An 18,787-nucleotide genomic window follows, 5' to 3' on the forward strand; every position below is an offset into this window, starting at 1 on the left:
CAGAATTGGAGAAATGTATGTTTCACACCAAACAGGTAGACTTTTTGGGTCTCATTTTGTCCCCTAAGAGTATACACATGGATCAAAAAAAGATAAAGGCCATTATAAATTTGCCTAGCCCTGATTCAGTTCGGGTGGTGCAATGCTTTTTAGGATTTGCGAACTTCTACCGGAGATTCATAGATCATTTCTCTAACATCATTTCACCCATCAACAAACTATTGAGAAAGGGCAATGCCTTTAATTGGTCTCCAGAAGCGGACAAGTGTTTGCCACGTTAAAGGACAGGTTCACTCTTGCACCTGTGATTCAGCATGCCAATAACACTCAACCCTACTTTCTCGAGGCTGACCCCTCTCAATAGGCCATAGGGGGAGTGTTATCCCAAAGAAATGAAAAGACAGGTCAATTGCATCCTATCGCTTATTTCTCTAAGACACTATTACCAGCGGAACAGAACTATACGATAGGAGAACAAGAGCTACTTGCTATCAAGTTAGCATTTTAAGAATGGAGACACTGTGTTCTTGGGTCTCCTCATACCATTACGATTTATTCGGATCACCGAAACCTCCAGTTCTTTAAGGCAGCTAAGGCACTGACGCCCTGCCAAATGAGATGGGTGCTATTCTTTTGTGAGTACGATTTTGTTATAACCTATCGACCAGGCTCGCAGCAAGGAAAAGCTGACCCCCTATCAAGATTAGGCAAAGAATAGAGAGAGTTATGATAGACCCATCACTACCTATTATCCCCCCACAATGGGTAATAGGGCTGGGGTACAAGGAAGAAGACGTTTCCGCTATCTTCTTTCAGAACCTAGCCAAAGCTTGTAACAACGCAGGAACACAAGAGTGGTTGTCTCAATCTGGTAATCATAGGAAACATGACTTCCTTTATCATGACAATAAGTTGTACATTCCCACACCTGCTTTGCAACGTCAAGTGAAACAATGGTGCCATGATTCCCCTTTAGCTTTAACAAGACAAGACACTACAATTTTGCCAACAGTGGTTTTGGTGGGAAAACATGTCTAGAGACACACAACAAAACGTCCAAGCATGTACCACGTGTGCAAGACACAAGTAATCTCATACTGTGCCTGGTGGGTTATTACAACCCCTACCCATTCCACAGACACCATGGAAATCCATCAGCATGGATTTAATCACTGATCTCCCAGTGACACACACTTACACAACCATTCTGGTAGTGGTGGATTTGCTCACGGAAATGTCTCATTGTATTCCCTTAAAGAAAATACCAACAGCCAAGGGGCTAGTGGACATATTCATAGGGCGAGTGATCAAATTACATGGAATCCCATTCACTATAATTTCGGACAGGAGTCCTCAGTTTGTGTCTAGATTTTGGAAAGGCGTATGTACCGCCTTATAAGTAGAACATCGTTTGTCATCCGCTTATCATCCTCGGCGGAAGGACAAACGGAGAGGACAACCAGACACTGGAACAATATCTCAGATGTTTGTTAAGCACCACTACTAGTGATTGGTCTCAAGCTCTCCCTATGGCCTAATTTGCATTTAATAATGTCATACATTCCGTTACTAAGATATCCCCTTTTTATTTCTCCTATGGGTATCACCCGAAATCATTCCCTTGAACCTACCTACAGTTGACTGAAATCCCTGCAGTTAAGACACATTTAGAGAACGTATTAGAAATATGGGAAAGTGTCACACGAGAACTGCAACATACCAAAGAAAGCATGAAAAAACAAGACGATGAGCACAGACATCCTGCACCTCTATATGCTGTTGGAGATAAAGACTAGCTAGCTACAAAAAAAATCTCAGATTACCAGGTGCACGTAAACTCCAACCTCAATATTTGGGCCCTTACCCTATAACTAAAATTGTGAATCCTGTAGCTATAAAACTGGCTCGACCGGACGAAATGCAGATTCATCCGGTTTTTCATACCTCCTTGTTGAAAAAATACAAATCTTTATCAAACCCTGAACCACCTCCTCCACCTGTGATGATTCAAGGTGAAGTAGAATATGTAGTACAACGAGTTTTGGATTCAAGGAGATATGAAAGAAAACTGCAATACCTCATTGATTGGGTGGGATACCGCCCTGAAGATTGATCCTGGGATCCTGCTGAGCTAGTTCATGCTCCCCGTCTAGTGAGACGATTCCATGCACTGTATCCACCCAAAGCCCGCCCGTGAATAGGCCTTTGGGTGGGAGAACTGTCACAGCCTAGACTTGAACCCGTGTAAGCCTAACATGGAAGAACCAGTGCACACACTTCCCCTACACTAGAGCTTTTTCTTTCCTTCCTTTTTTTACTGATAGCCCGCGAGTGAGGTAATCAAGGGTGCTCACCACCTCGTATCAACTCCACGGCGGCCAATCAGCGCTCGCGATACGGCGAGTGAAGAGTGCATAAACTCCCGACATTGCTGTCTCAACGCTTGGCTTCATTTCTTCTGTGACGACTATGGACCTTGCTTCGAATTCTGTTTCCTGGATCCCTACTCCGCTTCCGCTTTCGCTTTGTACGTGAGGCTATTCACTGTGTGGTCTAGTTTTTCCCGGCTAGACGTCATTTCCATGTTCCGCTCAGCCCGAGCCCGATTCCAGTTTGAATCTCCTATTTCTACCCGTTTGTCCTCTATTCCGTTATTTTTGCGCTACAGGACAGTGTAAATCTCTTTGGTGAAGTATGCTACAGCATCGGGCCCATTTGTTTGTTCATTACGAGACTTTGCTAATCACCCTACACGAACGAGACCTTTGTGATGCAACAGGGTCCTCGTGTATGTCAGTAACTGACCTACAAACAAGACAGAAGCCTTCCTGAAACTCTCTACATCCGTTTTCCTTTGGCTGTGGATGATGAGTAAAATCCACTCCTTGCGAAGCTGTCTCAGGCGCTCTGGTGACTACACCCTTGGTTATTTTACATGCATAGTAGTCCGTACCAGTGCTCTAGAGAATAAACTAACATATGTGTTACTAATAGATACTTGTTTTCTCATATTTCTTTCTGTGCATTAGAGCGACTTCTGATTCCTTTTTACACGACACTTGAAGATATTCTGGCAGCACACCCTCACCCCTTCAGACTCCCTAGAAGTGGTCCTGTCGTCATTCCCTTCTCCCACCTTCGGGGGAATACATCTTGGCCGAGTGTGTGGCAGTCACTGGTGGGTTGTGTTCCTTAGGCGGTGGGGGGAACATCTTTGCTCCTGTGGGTTCCCCTGGAACTCGAGGTTAGTCCTTGGTGCGACAGTGAAATCCTGCAGGAACAAGGGAAGATCCCAGGCTGGGACTGGAGAGTGTAAAACAGGACGCTGTATCAAAAAGCTTTGCAAAAGGTGAGCCACCAAGGGGGAGAAAGAAGCCATGGAAGAACCCCAAAAGGCAAGAATGGCAGCCCACTTAGCACGGAAAGTGGAGACAGCCTGACCCATGACAAAGCCATCACACAAAAAGTCCAGTGCCCGCACAGCAGCACAGAAAGAGGAAGACAGACCCTTCCACAGGCACCAGGAGGTAAAGTGCTTCCAATGACGGCTATAAGATTTCAGGGTTAAGGGGCCTGCAAGACAATTGGATGCTCTGGGCCAACTCGAGAGAACAATCCTGACCCAACAAAACTAACCTCTCAAGTGCCAAACCCCCAGCCGAAGGCAACGCATAGAGGACATGCTGAGAAGAGGAGCATGCAGTGGAGGGGGACACAGGGGAAACTGCCAATGGAGCATATCGACAAGTCCAGAAGAAGGGGAAACCAAGACCGCCGAGACCAATCCGGCACAACCAGAAGAACCTCCGCCCGATCCACCGAATCTTCCTCAGGACTCTCCGAATCAAGTTAAAGGGCGGGAAGGCAAAGAGGAGTCCCTGGGGCCACGGAACGGAGAAAGCATTGATCGCCCAGGCCAGCCAAGATGGAACAAGGCTGCAAAAATGAGGAAGGAGGGCAGCGTCTTCCAAGGCAAAGAGATCCAGTCAAGGAAGGCCAAACCGGGGAGAAAATCAGACTGAACAGAAGAAGGGACAGACAGATGGTCACAGAGGAAAGAAAACGCCCAGCTCAATGAGTCTGCAGGACCATTCTCCCTCCTCTGGAAGATAGACAGCCGTCCGAGAAAGGAGATTCCGCTCGGCCCATAGACCGATTGTCCTGGAAAGGAAAAGCAGAGACCGTCCCATACCCCCTTGCCGATTCACATAAGCACGAACAACCTGGTAGTCAGTCTAAATAGAAACAGCACGACCCAGAAGGAGGAAAGCAAACCACAGAAGGGCCAAAGAACCTGCTCTCAACTCCCTACAGTATGATGACTGGAGAGGCTCAAACCGGGACCACCGGCCCTGAGCCTGAGCCTGGGGAACTGCACCCCATCCCACGGCACTGGCAGCAGTCGACAACACCACCACGGTCGGAAGAGGAAGAAGGTCAAAATCCCGGAAGAGATTCCGAGGGGACAGCACCACTGAAGAGAGGCCCGAATCCCCGGAGATACAGGAATAAGGGCATCGTAGTCCTGAGAGGCAGGATCCCAGTGGGCCAGAATGTAATGCAGTGGGGAAACAAATGGAGATGGACCCAAGGAAGGAGATGCAGAGTGGAAGCCATCTCCCCTTGACTCCGCAACCAGAGCCGGGCAGACACCTGGGACTGAGACAGAACCCACGAAAATGCTTGAACAAAGTCAACTGTCTCTTCTGGGAGAGGAACACCATCCCCAGATACATTCGGAAGAGAGCCCCCAGGAACTTCAGAGTCTGGGAGGGCAGCAGGGAGGACTTCCTGTGATTGATGAGGAACCCATAGGACTCCAGAAGATGACAGACCTGGTCCACATCCTTCTGTGCCTGAGAGAAAGAAGGAGAACTAATCAACCAATCATTAAAGGTAGGGAAAAACTTGAAGTTCCTTGGAATGGAAAATACCCAGCAGAGGGGCCAAGAGCTTTGTAAAAACACTTGGCACCGATGAAAGGCTGAAAGGAAGCACCTGGAATTGAAAGTGCCAGGAGTCCACAGGTAAGCGAAGAAACCTCTGATCCGCAGGATGTATGGGCACATTCAGATAGGCGTCCATCAGGTCGAGGAAGGCAAGGAAGCACCCCAGCAGAACCAGTTGCAAGATAGACAGCAAAGTCAACAACTTGAAATGACGATGAGGAATATAGAGATTGACCCTCTTTAGATTCAACACAGTGTGCAAGTCTGTTGTATCCTTTATCGAGAACAAAAAGAGGATGGAATACCAACCCAGCTCCCTCTCCAGTGGAGGAACCTCCACAATAGCAGCCTTCTCCAAAAGAAGCCAAACGCCCTCCAGCAAGGCCGCCTGCTTCAGAGGATAACGTGGTAGAGGAGTTTCCCGGAATACCAGAGGTGATGAGAGGAAAACTCGATCCGGTAACCAGAGGACACCATCTGGACCGCCCAGGCATCGGGAAGACTCAGCCAGCGATGACAAAAGAAGCGAAGGCGTCCTCCAACCAGTTAAGGCAGATAGTCGTTGCTTTGGAGAAGGGGCGGAGGCAGAACCACCGGATTGGGCCCAGGACTTGGCACCACCAGGGGTCTCCTGGCCTCGACCCCTGCCTCGAAAGGACTGCTGAGCACCCCTGGCTGAAGGAAAGCCAAAAGCACAGTTACAACCAATCCCATGCCCGAGAAGGAGGTCAAACTGGAGCCACAAGCTAAAGACTTTCAGCGGACTGCTTCACCAAGTCTTCCAGCTGGGGCCCAAACACCTTGGAACCAACAAACAGCAACTTAAGCAGAACAGACTCCTGAGAGGACTCCGCCTTCCAAGACCTCATCCAGATATGACGACGAGCAGCAATAGAATTTCAAGAAACAGCTGCCGCCACACACAAATTTTCCAAGGAAATGTCAGCGGGGTATCGCACCTGCAGTTCCTTAAGAGCCAAGAGAGAGGAGGCATCCTCCCCCTCCTCCAATAGAAGAGCCAGGACCTGGAAATCCTTCAATAGGGACTGGACCACATAGTTGGAGTAGGTCATAGCTCTGACAGCAAAGTTGGAAGCAGCGCATGAACGCTTCACAGCCCCCTCCACCCTCTTATCGACAGTGTCAGAAGGAAGGGCATCATCCGACAGAACCATGCCCTGTGTGGAAAGGCCGCCATTAAAATATCAACCTTGACCGACTGAGGGAACTCATTGGAAAAACCCTCCAATAGATAACACTTACTCAAAAAGTGAGGGAAAACTGATTTATCAACATCCCGCCACTCATGGGTAAGTACCTTGCGCACTGCGTCGTGCACGGGCAAAGAGTCAGGATCAGGCTAGTAATACTGTTTGAAAAAGTCATCCTCCAGGACATCCATCACAGTAGGAGTGAAACCCAGATTTCCCCTGACATGGCCAAACAAGTCAGAGAGCTCTGCACCCTGGACAAAACAACCACGCACACAATCCTCCTCCTCGGGGTCCACAACATCAGGCAAGGGAACCGGGGGGGGGGCACCTTAGTAGGAGGTCCTTCTGCCTCCGTAACCCTGAAAGCAGCTGCAACAGCCTCATTGACAAGGAGGTACAGGGCATCCATAGTAGGGACAGAAGAGCAAGAAGCCCCTTGCTCCATGGCAGCCAAATGCAGAAGACAGGCGCTAACAGCAACGGACTTGTTATAAGGAAACGAAGTCCCGCGGCTCCTGTCCTCTCGAGCAAACAGGAAGCGCCTGGCCTCCACAAATAGGAGCCAGCCAGGCGAGGAACACCCATAGAGGAGGCACAAAGACAAACCCGCGGAGGGCGCTCCGCGCCGCAGCCTGGAAGCCTGAGGGCACGCACGCGCTGAAGCAGGGCGTAAAGGCACCACCGTAGAGAAGCGGCCGCTAGAGCAGGCTGCTGATTTCCGCCCACCAAGTCAGAAGGAATGGTATCATGCAAGTAAGCAACATTCCAAGGTAAACAAGGCAGAAAAGTGGCCGCTAAGAAAACATAAGTACGATCAACAAAAAATGCCAAAAACACTTACCTGACCTCCCGCTCTGCTAGGCACACGGAACTGAAGGCAGAAAAAAATTAACAGGATGTCTTCGTGATGCACTTTCCCCTTTATGCACACCGACTAGGTGGCGCCATATTGGGGGAAGTGTTACACCTCTGCTAGGTATAGCGTTTCTGTGGAGCAGACTAGCTGCTCACTGTTAAGGAATGGGACTGGAAGACTGACAAGGAGGTAATAAGAATCTTGTGTCCACTCTAGTCAGTATTACTCATATGGACTAAATACAAATGCAACTTTTTGTTCACTTTCATATTCAGTATCTGTGCTTTAATATTTTTTATGCTATTTCCCCAAACATCCAGTTGCCGGACTGGTCGCTATTGTTGATTACTTTGTCAGGAACTCCTCTCATGTAAGAAACACTAAAGCTCGAAAACCAAAAGTAACTCGCACGTTTTCCATTTACATTATTCTTTCTCTAATCTGTGTCGCTATAAGTTGTTTTTAGAAAATATGTACATGTTTATAACCCTTGCACTGTATACCTCAAGTAATTATTGGTCATATTCAAAGTGGGATGATTTATGTTGAAAAAGTATATCGTTTTTAACATGTGTATATGCTATGCTTATTATATAGGAGCCAGACCAGCAAGAGCACTGCCAGTCAGCCTCATCACAGATCCAACAGCAAGGACGCTCTGAGTCTAAGTGTCGGACATCCAAGAGGGGAGGAGTCTGCCCCTCCCAGCGAGACCTTCATAAATGGGAACCACCCGGCCACCTCCACGCACAGCCCAACTGTGCACGCAAAGAAGCAGAGCAACCAAAGTGGGTCTGGCAGCAAAGACCAGGCTAACAACTTGCCACATCTTCTCAGTCCCAAGGAAGGAAAGACGAAAGCAGAGTTTGATTTTAATGTAGAACAAAAAGCTTCTGATGGCCCCGGGACAAAGTATCTGAAATCAAACTCGCGCTCTCAGCAGAACAGGCACTCTTTTATGGAGGCATCGCATGGCAAGACTGGGAGCTTGCAGCCTCATGAGAGGCACAGTCGCCACAGCTATATCGACACCATACCCCAGTCCTCCAAGAAGCATTCTCATAATAGGGCATTGCCGAAGAACCCTGGCGTTCTGACTGACTCGAAGTCTGTGGGCAACCTAAGTGAGTCTAGGGGTCAGATCCTAGAGCCTAACAGCAGGTACTTTCCATCCAGTTGCCAGGATTTGAACTCACCTACGAGTCCCACGCCGCCCAGGCACAATGAAAATAGAACTATGCTGAGTCCATCCGGGAGGAACAACCGGATGGAAGGAACTCTGGATTCTCGAAGGCCGCAGGCGAGGCACTCTAGAACCATGGAGGAGCTGAAAGTGCCTGATCAGACGGAAGGAAGCCATTCCCATTCACTGTCTGCACCACACGAGTCCCTGTCCTATGGTCTTGGTTATACCAGTCCCTTCTCCTCTCAGCAGCGCCCGCACAGGCATTCCATGTATGTGTCCCGGGACAGAGTGAGGGTGAAGGGTGCAGAGACTAGTTTGACTGTAGGCCAAGGGATGGCCTCTAGAGCAAACAGCCTCCAGTTACTATCCCCACAAGTACAACATCGCACACTCACCAGGTCTGTTGGATCGTCAAGAGAAGACTGCACCGAAGATAGCAGGGTTAGTTACAGATTTATATTACATAATAATGCATGTTTGTATTTAAGTATGGGTTAGAATCCAGAAATGCAAGAGGAACGATCTGTGTACAATTTGCTTGTGTACTTATACAGGTATTCCAAAGTTTTATTGTTGCCCATATTCCACCTGTCCTCTCCTTCTTTTCAGCTTTAGTCTTTCTGGGTTTGTGTATTTCTTTTTGTGGCCAGGAAGAGATACATTCATTCTTAAAAATGCTCTCTTCTTGGAACAGTGTACCGCCATCAATTATTTATGTAGGACTTTATTAAACTGGACTTTAAGATATTATTTTCAAAAATTTCTATTGTCATTTTAGTTAATACTATCACATTCTTTTTATGTCAGGGCTAAGCAAACTTGACCTGAAGTTATCTAAGATGTTATTGGAGGATGTGATTTTTATGTAGTCTTAATATTAAGTGTTGTTTGAAATATTAATTAGATGTTTTCATTAAGTACCAACATCAATCTGGCCACTTCGGAGAGCTAAATATAAAGAAATTGTCTTGTGAGTTCAGAGTACAACAGACTTTGAATCTACGAGCTGCAAAGGGTGAACCTAGGCCTGGGACTCTTTCTGCCACTCCCATGTGGACACTGCGTTTAGTTGAAGGTTTGTTAGATTACTAATGTGCTTAGGTGTTGCCAAAACCGAAGGTAACGTGTTTCCACTGGGAGGTAGAGCTAAGCATGTTCCATAGTTTTGGATCCTAGAACTCCAGTAATTCTCGTCCAAATTTAAGCTATTTAAACAGATGGTAATTATTCATGTATATCAGGGAGAAGCACAGATTTATGGCTGAAGTGTAGGGGTGTACCGGTATTTGAAGGGCCTTTCCCCTCACTATACTTTATACATTATGTATAGAGGTTTGCATGTGATCCTGAAATCAACAGGGAGCAAATGGAGCAATTTTAAGGGCTGGTTTGATGTGATCCCATCTCCAGAGGTTCAAGCACAGGCTGGCTTCTTGATTATGTACTCTTAGCTGCCTGGTGAGATATTTAGGAAAGCCGGTAGAGATTACCTTGCAGTTACTTAGTTGGGCTATGACCAGGCATGTGCATGCTCAATTCATTTAAATTAATTTGGAGGAGCACAAGAAGTTTCCGGAAGAGTGTTGAAATTTAGGTAATTTTAACATTTAATTGATTTGTGGTGTGCAATTTGGACCTAAATTTAGAATCATCCCCACATTTTTTACCTGTTGTTTGGAGGCAGGCTTAGCACAGGTAAGAAGGCCAAAAGAATGAAAACGTCAATTCCATCAGGATTGGACTGTATAGGCCATCTGCAATGCTATAATATTTTCTCAAGGTGAATGTCTATCTCAGTATTATACACGTATATCCAAAATATTACTTTGTGATAGTCAACTACTTGAGCTAGAGGAATCAGGTAAACATGTAGATGTTTTAGTGAATGAGGGGGGAAAACTGTGGAAGTTTAGATTGTACTTTATGGGAGGATGAAACAGAGGCTCGTACCTCTTCCAGCAGGATGCTGTGGTCAACCTTGATGTAGGCATTTAAGAGGTCAGTGAAGATCACTGGGTCAAGACAAAGTCTTCCCTAATGTTTAGCAATACTGATTCTGTGCTTGAGAAGGTCTGAAGCCAGGTTGTTGATTGTTCTGGATTGAGTTCTTCTCAATATACTGCTGCAGATGTCTGGTGACTTCCTTTTCCAAGATTTTTCTTGTTCTTTTTAGATTGGAGACCAGACAGTAATTGGACAATACATGAACACCTGCACTTGGTGTGTTAAGGAGAGAGAAAGTGATTGTGAGTGCCAGAGAATCCAGAACCATGACAATGAGAATGGAAGTGTTCGATTATGGTTGTGCCATATTCTGCGAGGGATAGCCGAACTTTTTTCATAAAAAATGGGTTCCACGGGGTGATTTCGAGGCTTTGATTTGCTCAGAACTGAAAAAAGGATTGACATTGATGGAGATTAGGAGGTGCAGAGTTCCAGTTAGAGAAAACAGTGTAGGAAAACATTTTCTAACAACTAACAGTTTATCACCATTATCACAAATGTTTGGATTGGTGGAATATACTTAGGTGAATATCATTTGTGATTCATTCAGAATTTTACTTCTGGAATCTGTTCATGCAATTAAGGTGAGCGGCGTAGTAGTGACATGGTGGGGCGTTCTATTGAATCCTCCAATTTGTTTGAAGCTATCGGAATCTTCTGAGGGCAGGATTGATGTGATCTGCTGCATAGCATCTTACATGTAAAATACATAGTACATTGTGGTAGTTTGTTGATATTTGTTGTGAAAAGCCTGATTTAATGAATATTGCAGTTGTCCGTTCAGAAAAGGACGAGATTTATATGCAATTGGATTTGGAGTTTGAGTAAGAGCAGATTGAAGCTAATTTTGTTGATCGAATTTATTCAATTGAGCAGCAAATAAGATTTGTTTATCAGCCTAATCTCAAACTGAATGAAGTGTTGGATAAGAAGGATAGGTGAACCTTACTAAAGAGAGTGATACTGATTGGAACGGATTACTGATATTTTAAGTTAATATTTGTGCCATGTTGTTAGAGACAGTTTTTATGCTTTCTTGCCTAACTTTGGATAATGACTGCAGTGCACATTGGGAATTTCTGATCAGAGCAGCTGATGAGGCACGCCAGGAGTATTAAGTTCATGTTGAAAAGTAATGAAGATGGGGCAGATCTGTGTACACTCATCAGGAGATAGTGTTTGCTCTAGAAGGGGTAATTCCCAAACAGATCTCTTCAGTTGCATTATAGAGGAAAGACGTTTGGCACATGAGTGTCATCCGATTGACTTCACAGTTTTGTCAATTTAGTGAGCAGGATAATTTATTTGGCTGTAACAATTCCAATGGACAGTTTCAAGTAACAAATACTGTTGTTTCCTCATTATCAAACATCTAGAGACCTTATTATGTATAGCATTGAATATTTATGCGAACAGCCGAGGAGAAAACCATGTAGAATGAAATGAAGTTAAATAGAGGAGAGATATAGAATATATAAAATAAATAAATCTAAATGTACTCAGGTTCTGCGATTTATCTGTCCCTTAACTACTTCCAATGCAAGCTGGACCAGATCTTTGAACTTCATAAGCGATCTAGGACCTTTAGCCTTGGCTAGGGCTGCTTCGGACTCATAAGCTTGTCACGATATTGGCCACTATTCTGTGACAGTTGGCTGACTAAGATTGAGCCAAGCTCTATCAATACATAAACAAGCACTCACAATAATGATCGAGAACAATGACCCTGGGTGGCCCACACATCCTTGCGTATACCCTAAGAGAATTTCTTTATTAGTGAATTGGAATCCATGCCCTAAGTGTTCAGAAACATATGAAATATATCCGCTGCATACTGATTGCATTTCGGGCAGTGTGATTTATGAGGAATTCAGGACAATGCCCATTTAGAGATGCGTTTGAGAATATAATAAAGCATCCAAATCGTCCTAAAATGTTGAAGCTTGAGACTAACGGATATCACTAACTGATCCAGAATTGCTAAGGCCTCTTTTGTTTCATTAGTTGTAATTTCAGATGATAGAAGCATGCTCCATCTCGAAGCTATTGCAGGCTATTACCTTGGGCCTGTGAGATTAGTTTCCGATAAAATACGCTAATAGAAATCTTACCAGAAGTCTCATATAGATAGGCCAGCATTTTAGATGTTTCTTGTCTGATTTGCGACTTGCACCCATATCGAAGATAATCCCTTACCTGTAAATACTTAGAAATGGTATGATGTGGAAGCCCATATTCCTCTTGTAGTGAATTAAATGTACGAAACCCCTGGTGATCATACAGATGGCCAAGATTATTAATACCCGGCGTTCCCACATTTTCCCCATATTATCATGGAATATGTCTGGAAATATTGGGTTGCCTCATATGAAGTATAATTATGAAGTGTAGGTAGAGAGTATTTCTTGCGGATTTCCTACCATATCCGTGCTATGTCCCTGACCATCTTGAACCTAACCCTCTTGTTGTAATTAGGGTCTGTGAGTTTGTGAAGTACGTATCCGATAACAGGGCCACATGCAAGTTGATAGCCCAATGAAAGCAGCCCAGCTTCACACCCTGTTAGCAGTCTATGTATCTGCCCAGCAAATGATGCCCAATAATATAGATTTATAGCCCGCCATAGCGGGCTATACCGGCTATTAAAGGCCCGTTGCAGCGTCAAAGGCCCAAGCCGAAGGCGAGGAACTTTAACAAGGCAGTCGGACTTTAATAGCCGGTATAGCCCTGCTACGAAGGGCTATAGGGCTATTAGAACATTCTGCCTCTAGAGGGCAGAATGTTCTAACAAATAAAACAAAGCCTTTAGAGAGTGCAAGGGGATTGAAATCCCCTCAGGCTTCCTGAAGCCTTTGTGCACAGCCAGAGCTGTGAACAAAGAAGCATTGGAATGTTGGAGCTCCGTGCATATACCAGCCATTATAAGCCCAGAGCACTCCATTGTTTTCAATGGAGCTACCAACATTCTAGTGTTCTAATATAGCCTTATAGCCCGCCGTAGCGGGCTATACCGGCTATTAAAGGCCAGCTGAATCGTTAAAGGCCCAAGCCGAAGGCGAGGGACTTTAACGAAACAGCGGGACTTTATAGCCGTATAGCCCTGCTACGAAGGGCTATAAGGCTATTAGAACATTCTGCCACTAGAGGGCAGAATGTTCTAACAAATTAAACAAAAGGTTCTCGAAGCTCGAGGGGATAGCGAGAAGCCTTTGTAGAACATTGGAATGTTGCTCTGCGGGCCTTTACCGGCCCGTAGAAGCAGGGAGCACTCCATTGTCTGCAATGGAGCTCCCAACATTCCAATGTTCTAATATAATTTAAAGTCCAGAAGTTTAAAAACAACTTGCTTATATGTAAGTTTGATAAATCATATAGCACGTCTGTCCCTCTTACAACCCAAGATAAAGCTGCCAATCACACACTCCAGGTGCTTAAAAAAAGAATCAGGTACAGGAAGCGGGATTGAACAGAATAAATAAATAAATGTAGGCAGCAAGTCATTTTAATAATATTACACCATCCTAATATACTGAGAGGGAGCCAGTGCCAATGGCGTAATTTGGCCGTCAAAAGTTTTAAGTGCAGCTCATAGTTAAGAGATTTGGGGGCAGATGTATCAAGTGTTTTTTTGTGTCGTAAACGCTGCGAATCGCAAAATAGCAGTGTTTGCGACAAAAAAACCGGGAAATGCGATGTATAAAAAAAATCGCATCGCAAAATTAAGGAATCGCAAAATTTGCGATTCCTTAATTTTGCGCTACCATTTAAGGAATCGCAAAAAGCGATTCCTTAAATGGTATGTAAGAAAGAAAAAAGTTTTGCGATTTCACTCTAAGAAATCGCAAATTACCACCAACTTGTAGTTGGTGGTAATTTGCGAATTCTTTTACAAATGCACTTTTTGCAATTTGTAAAGGTGGCATGTGACGCTCATACATGCCATTAGGGCATGTATGTACGCCATATGCACACACATGTCAATTTCAGGGGTGCAGCAGGGTGTCCTTAAGACACCCTTGCACCCTTGAAATTATTCTCAATTTGCGATTCGCAAATTGCGAATCGCAAATTGAGAATAATAATAATAATTAAATAATAATTTCACATTCATTCCTATTGGCCTCCTGGCCCATAGAAATGAATGGGAAATTATTCCTTAATTGCGATTAGCAATTTGCTAATCGCAATTAAGGAATTTTAAGAAATCGCTAAAAAATAGCGAATTTGTACATACATAGCATTTTGCAATTCTCAAATAGCGATTCCTTAAAAATCGCTATTTGAGAATTGCAAAAGGGTATCTTGATACATCTGGCCCATAATATCTTCTACATGCCTAAATATTTAGCTATATCAGTTACCCCTAAAACTGGGGTACTCTGTTGAAAATTAAGGATTATCTGTGTTTTAGACAAATTCAATTTATATCCTAACTTTAACTACCTAGTGGCAGCCATCATATGGTATTATCTATCTATCTATCTATCTATCTATCTATCTATCTATCTATCTATCTATCTATCTATCTATCTATCTATCTATCTATCTATCTATCTATCTCTATCTTTATCTATCTATCTATCTATCTATCTATCTATCTATCTATCTATCTATCTATCTCTATCTTTATCTATCTATCTATCTATCTATCTATCTATCTGTCTGTCTGTCTATGTGCACACATATACACACACACTGTATGTGTGTATATATAAGAGTATATTGTAAATTCAAATTCAAAATTAGCTTTATTCGGTTTTCAATTTGAAACAACAGAAAACACAATAAAAGCACAATTTTAACATTTCATGTTACAAGTATTATAACATTTCATATTTCATATTACATATATTATAAAAACAGTTAAAAAGTTTTATATAAAAACAACCTTACAAAAGATATTTGGAAGACTCATTTACAGATACAAAGTTTTAGACTGAAATCATGTTATCAGGAAGACCACAGTTCAAGATGTTTCCTATATTCTAATCGTACATTTCAGAAAAGTGGCTATACTTCTTGCAGTGCATATATTATCAAGAAATTGCAAAGCAAGGTAAGCTGGTCGGCATTGCCTTAAGTCCCATATTTTTAAGATAGGTCTAATCCACCTCCTCCGCTGCTCTGAATAATATTTACAGAATAGGACTACGTGTATGTTTGATTGTAATGATACTCCATCGCAAGGACAATTTGGTAAGGTCTTCGACCGACCATTTATGGTCGGAAGACTTATCAAGTGAAGAAATACATCAAGTCTGAGGCGTGTAAGGACGAATCTATCATACCCTCTTATTGTGTATGTTAAATATGGTTGAATGGCGGAGGTAGAGCACATCAGCTGATTCATTTGAACAGTTGGTCTGGAAGCCTCATTGGCAAATATATTTTCCTCCATGTGAGACATACATTGTTTTTTAAAAACCTTTCTTGGAATTGTACCCAACACAGTAGGATTAGAATAATATTCAGGTTTGCCCAGATTGGTCATCAATTCTTTGATGTATTTCATATTGTAAATATAAACAAATGAAAAATATATTAAATAAACAAAGGGTTTATCCCCATTACACAGTGGGTGTAGTCACTGTTGTTTTAAGTGAGTCCGTTTCCATAGGAGGAGCATTTTTTGTATTCCTTATAAACTTTGTCACTGTTTCATTAATCACAGACGGCAGTACATCCTAAGTACTTTTGGTTAGTACATTGTTTCCGTTGGAAAGGCATTTTTTTGCTAATAACGTTTGACAAATCTGCATGAGGCAGTCTGTATGGATAGGCCAATAAGGGGGCAGAGTGAGCCTACTCTGACTCCTAAGCCCATGTATGGAGGCCTCCTCAGTGAGCCCCAGCATTAAAAACGCATATTAAAATTATTTTTATCATGGAATTTGTGAATCTTTACCAGATTTGCAAATCCTCAAATCTTGCTGGATCCCGCGGAGCTGTCTGAGACCTCTGGATATAAAAAATCCAGCAGAAGATTGGCGAATCCTGAAATAAATTATTTAAAAAATAGTTTGATGCACTACACCTGTGCTTGTCCAGCCCCTGATGCACATGGCCTTCGGCTGTGAGAAGCAGGGATTGGGCCACGTGGTGGGTTGGGCACAGGTACTGGCTGAATGCCAGGACCTGTGGCACAACCACGCTTTGCACAGCTGAAGGCTATTTGCAGCAGGGGTTTGACAGGGGATTGGGTGCAAGGAACTGTTGGGTGTGGAATATATGTTAAAAAAAACTGAATATTCACAGAAAAATACCATGGTTAAGGTGAAGTTATGGTTAGCATTGAATATAAAACCCCAATGTATGTTGAAAAAAATCAGAAATTCAATTTAAAAAGGTTAAGTTTATAGTTATGAATTAGAAACGGCAAACCACTGAAATCCACATGTTATGATCAGGACCACAAACAACAACTAGCTCTATAGCACTGCAAACCATAACTCGCACACCAAAAACAATGCTTATCTTCTCACAATATCCATACCAACAAATAACAGTTCCTAAAAGCAACATGTGATTAAATAGCAACATACACTCAAACCAATACATAATACTACATTCATATCCATCTCTTTCAACATGGTAAAGGTATTGTGATATGTGATCTCATCTGTAAGATTATTTAGATTTGTAATTGCATCTGTCACATTAAGGGTGAGGTCATGAGTATGTGGCCTTAACTTCAACTTCCGAATATATCTTTTTTCCGGTTTTAACTCATGTTTTAATTCATTTGCATTGGTGTTATTACCAAGCTAACCATAACCGCACTTTATCTGTTTTTTATGTGAATATGTACATATAAACACTGCTTGTGGTTCCAACTGTTTTATTACTCTGTAGTTTAGCAAGACGTTTGCATCAGATGAGGACCTGACAGCCTTCCATCACAAAAGGGAACTTACAAGTAGGGAGTGTTGTGCATGTGACATACAATGTAAGTTTGTCAATCAGCCTAAGGGGGAGAAATGATTGAAAAGTCTATTATAAAGCCAATTGAATTCTTGGTCTGGTTTTCGGCAATATCGAGATGGATTGTCATTCTATTCATGAACTCTACAAATGATGTGGACTGATGGTAAGGTTTGGTATGTTCAGCTCTTACATTTAAGACAGTCTAATAACAAATGGAATTACACTAAGATTCCTCTGACTTGGCTGTGTTTCTCACTTTACAGGAGAGGAGCATTTAATTTCTTAGTACGCTATTTGGCATGTCATCCACTTACTTTGTTTTCCAGCATGTCATATACCAGTTGTTAATAATAGATGTTTTCGGCGTTTTAGCTTTTCGATATAACATTCTCCTTCAATTTCCATACCAGAATCTTAGAAAAGGTCTGTGGATTTTGAAGTCTTTGGGCTGCCTGTAAGTGCAAGGAAAATATGTCTTGGCAGTAGGAAGTGGAATATTTAAGTCATGTCATATTCACCCATGTATTAAACGCCGGCCATAAATTCTTACTTTAACCGCAAAGCCTCACATCTGTGTGACAGTAGCAACATATTTCATTTCCCTGCCTTGGTGATTTCTATGCCAAACATTGATGGTTTGCCATCTTTAACAGAACTTGATAAAAAAGTGAGAAAAACAACAATATAGGTGCATTGTTGATATAACATTTTATTTTATTGATGCTTTGGCTGTGCAACAATTGAAGGCAGGCCAAACCTTATGATGAATTCATAAATAGGCTGAGACACCAGTGCTATATCTGGATAGAATATCCCCAATTTTTTAGGTTTATATTAGCAGCGTTGTAAACTCTGGCGATTCAATTTTTCTTTTGTTGATTTAATTACATTTTTTTAATTACCATAACTTTATCCAGTTTGCCAATACATGTTTCATCCTTGTTCAGTTAATGTTTGGGCTTTTTCACGGAAAAATAATTTGGACAATACACACATAATAATTTACTATACAAATATATATTTAGAAAAGTGATTTACATATTCCCGATGATCATGATGAAAACGTTGATATGTGATTTCTTCTAAAGGACAGCAATAGGGCTTTTATGTGTTTGAACAAGGGCGGCACTCATATTGTAGTTAAACAGTGGTCCTAAAAACTATATGTAACTTAGGGCCTGATTTAGATCTCGGCTGACTGGTTACTGCTTCACAACGGTGACGGATATCACATCTGCTGAAATATAAATCCCATAGGATATAATGGGTTTTATATTTCGGTGGACGAGGGATCTGTCACCGTTGCGATGGAGTAACCCGTCCACCGAGATTTAAATCAGGCCCGAAGTTAACCGAGCACCATTAGAAAGCTTCAAACCGGTACCTGTTACTTTCAAGTCAGGATGTACAGGGGTAGTTCATATCACATCTAAATGTAGAATTAAGGAGAAGGTTAGAGAAATGTGTAATTAGGCAACATCACAAGGACTCAACTACTACAGCCTTCACTCTCTTCTAAACAAACAGGATTATGGATACCAGATTGTGAGAGTGGGCTCTGTTATTCAGCGTTATGTGTGGAGTGTGCTTAAAACACACAGTCTCTTTGCTTCATGCACAGAGAGTCCATTCCATCATTACTCATTGAAAAAGA

General features: G+C 42.8%; 1 protein-coding gene across 5 annotated transcripts in view; it reads left to right on the forward strand.

Annotated features, from left to right (window-relative positions):
* CDKL5 (cyclin dependent kinase like 5) overlaps nt 1-18,787 on the forward strand; it is a 1,214,907-nt gene that overhangs the window by 1,028,828 nt on the left and 167,292 nt on the right. For all 5 annotated transcript variants that reach the window (XM_078658112.1, XM_078658115.1, XM_078658113.1 and 2 more), the window contains one exon: nt 7,617-8,646. In XM_078658112.1, coding sequence (XP_078514238.1) covers nt 7,617-8,646 — 1,030 coding nt within the window. The remainder of the gene's footprint in view (nt 1-7,616; nt 8,647-18,787) is intronic.

This window comes from Lissotriton helveticus, chromosome 8, assembly GCF_964261635.1.
Source record: "Lissotriton helveticus chromosome 8, aLisHel1.1, whole genome shotgun sequence".
NCBI lineage: Eukaryota > Metazoa > Chordata > Amphibia > Caudata > Salamandridae > Lissotriton > Lissotriton helveticus.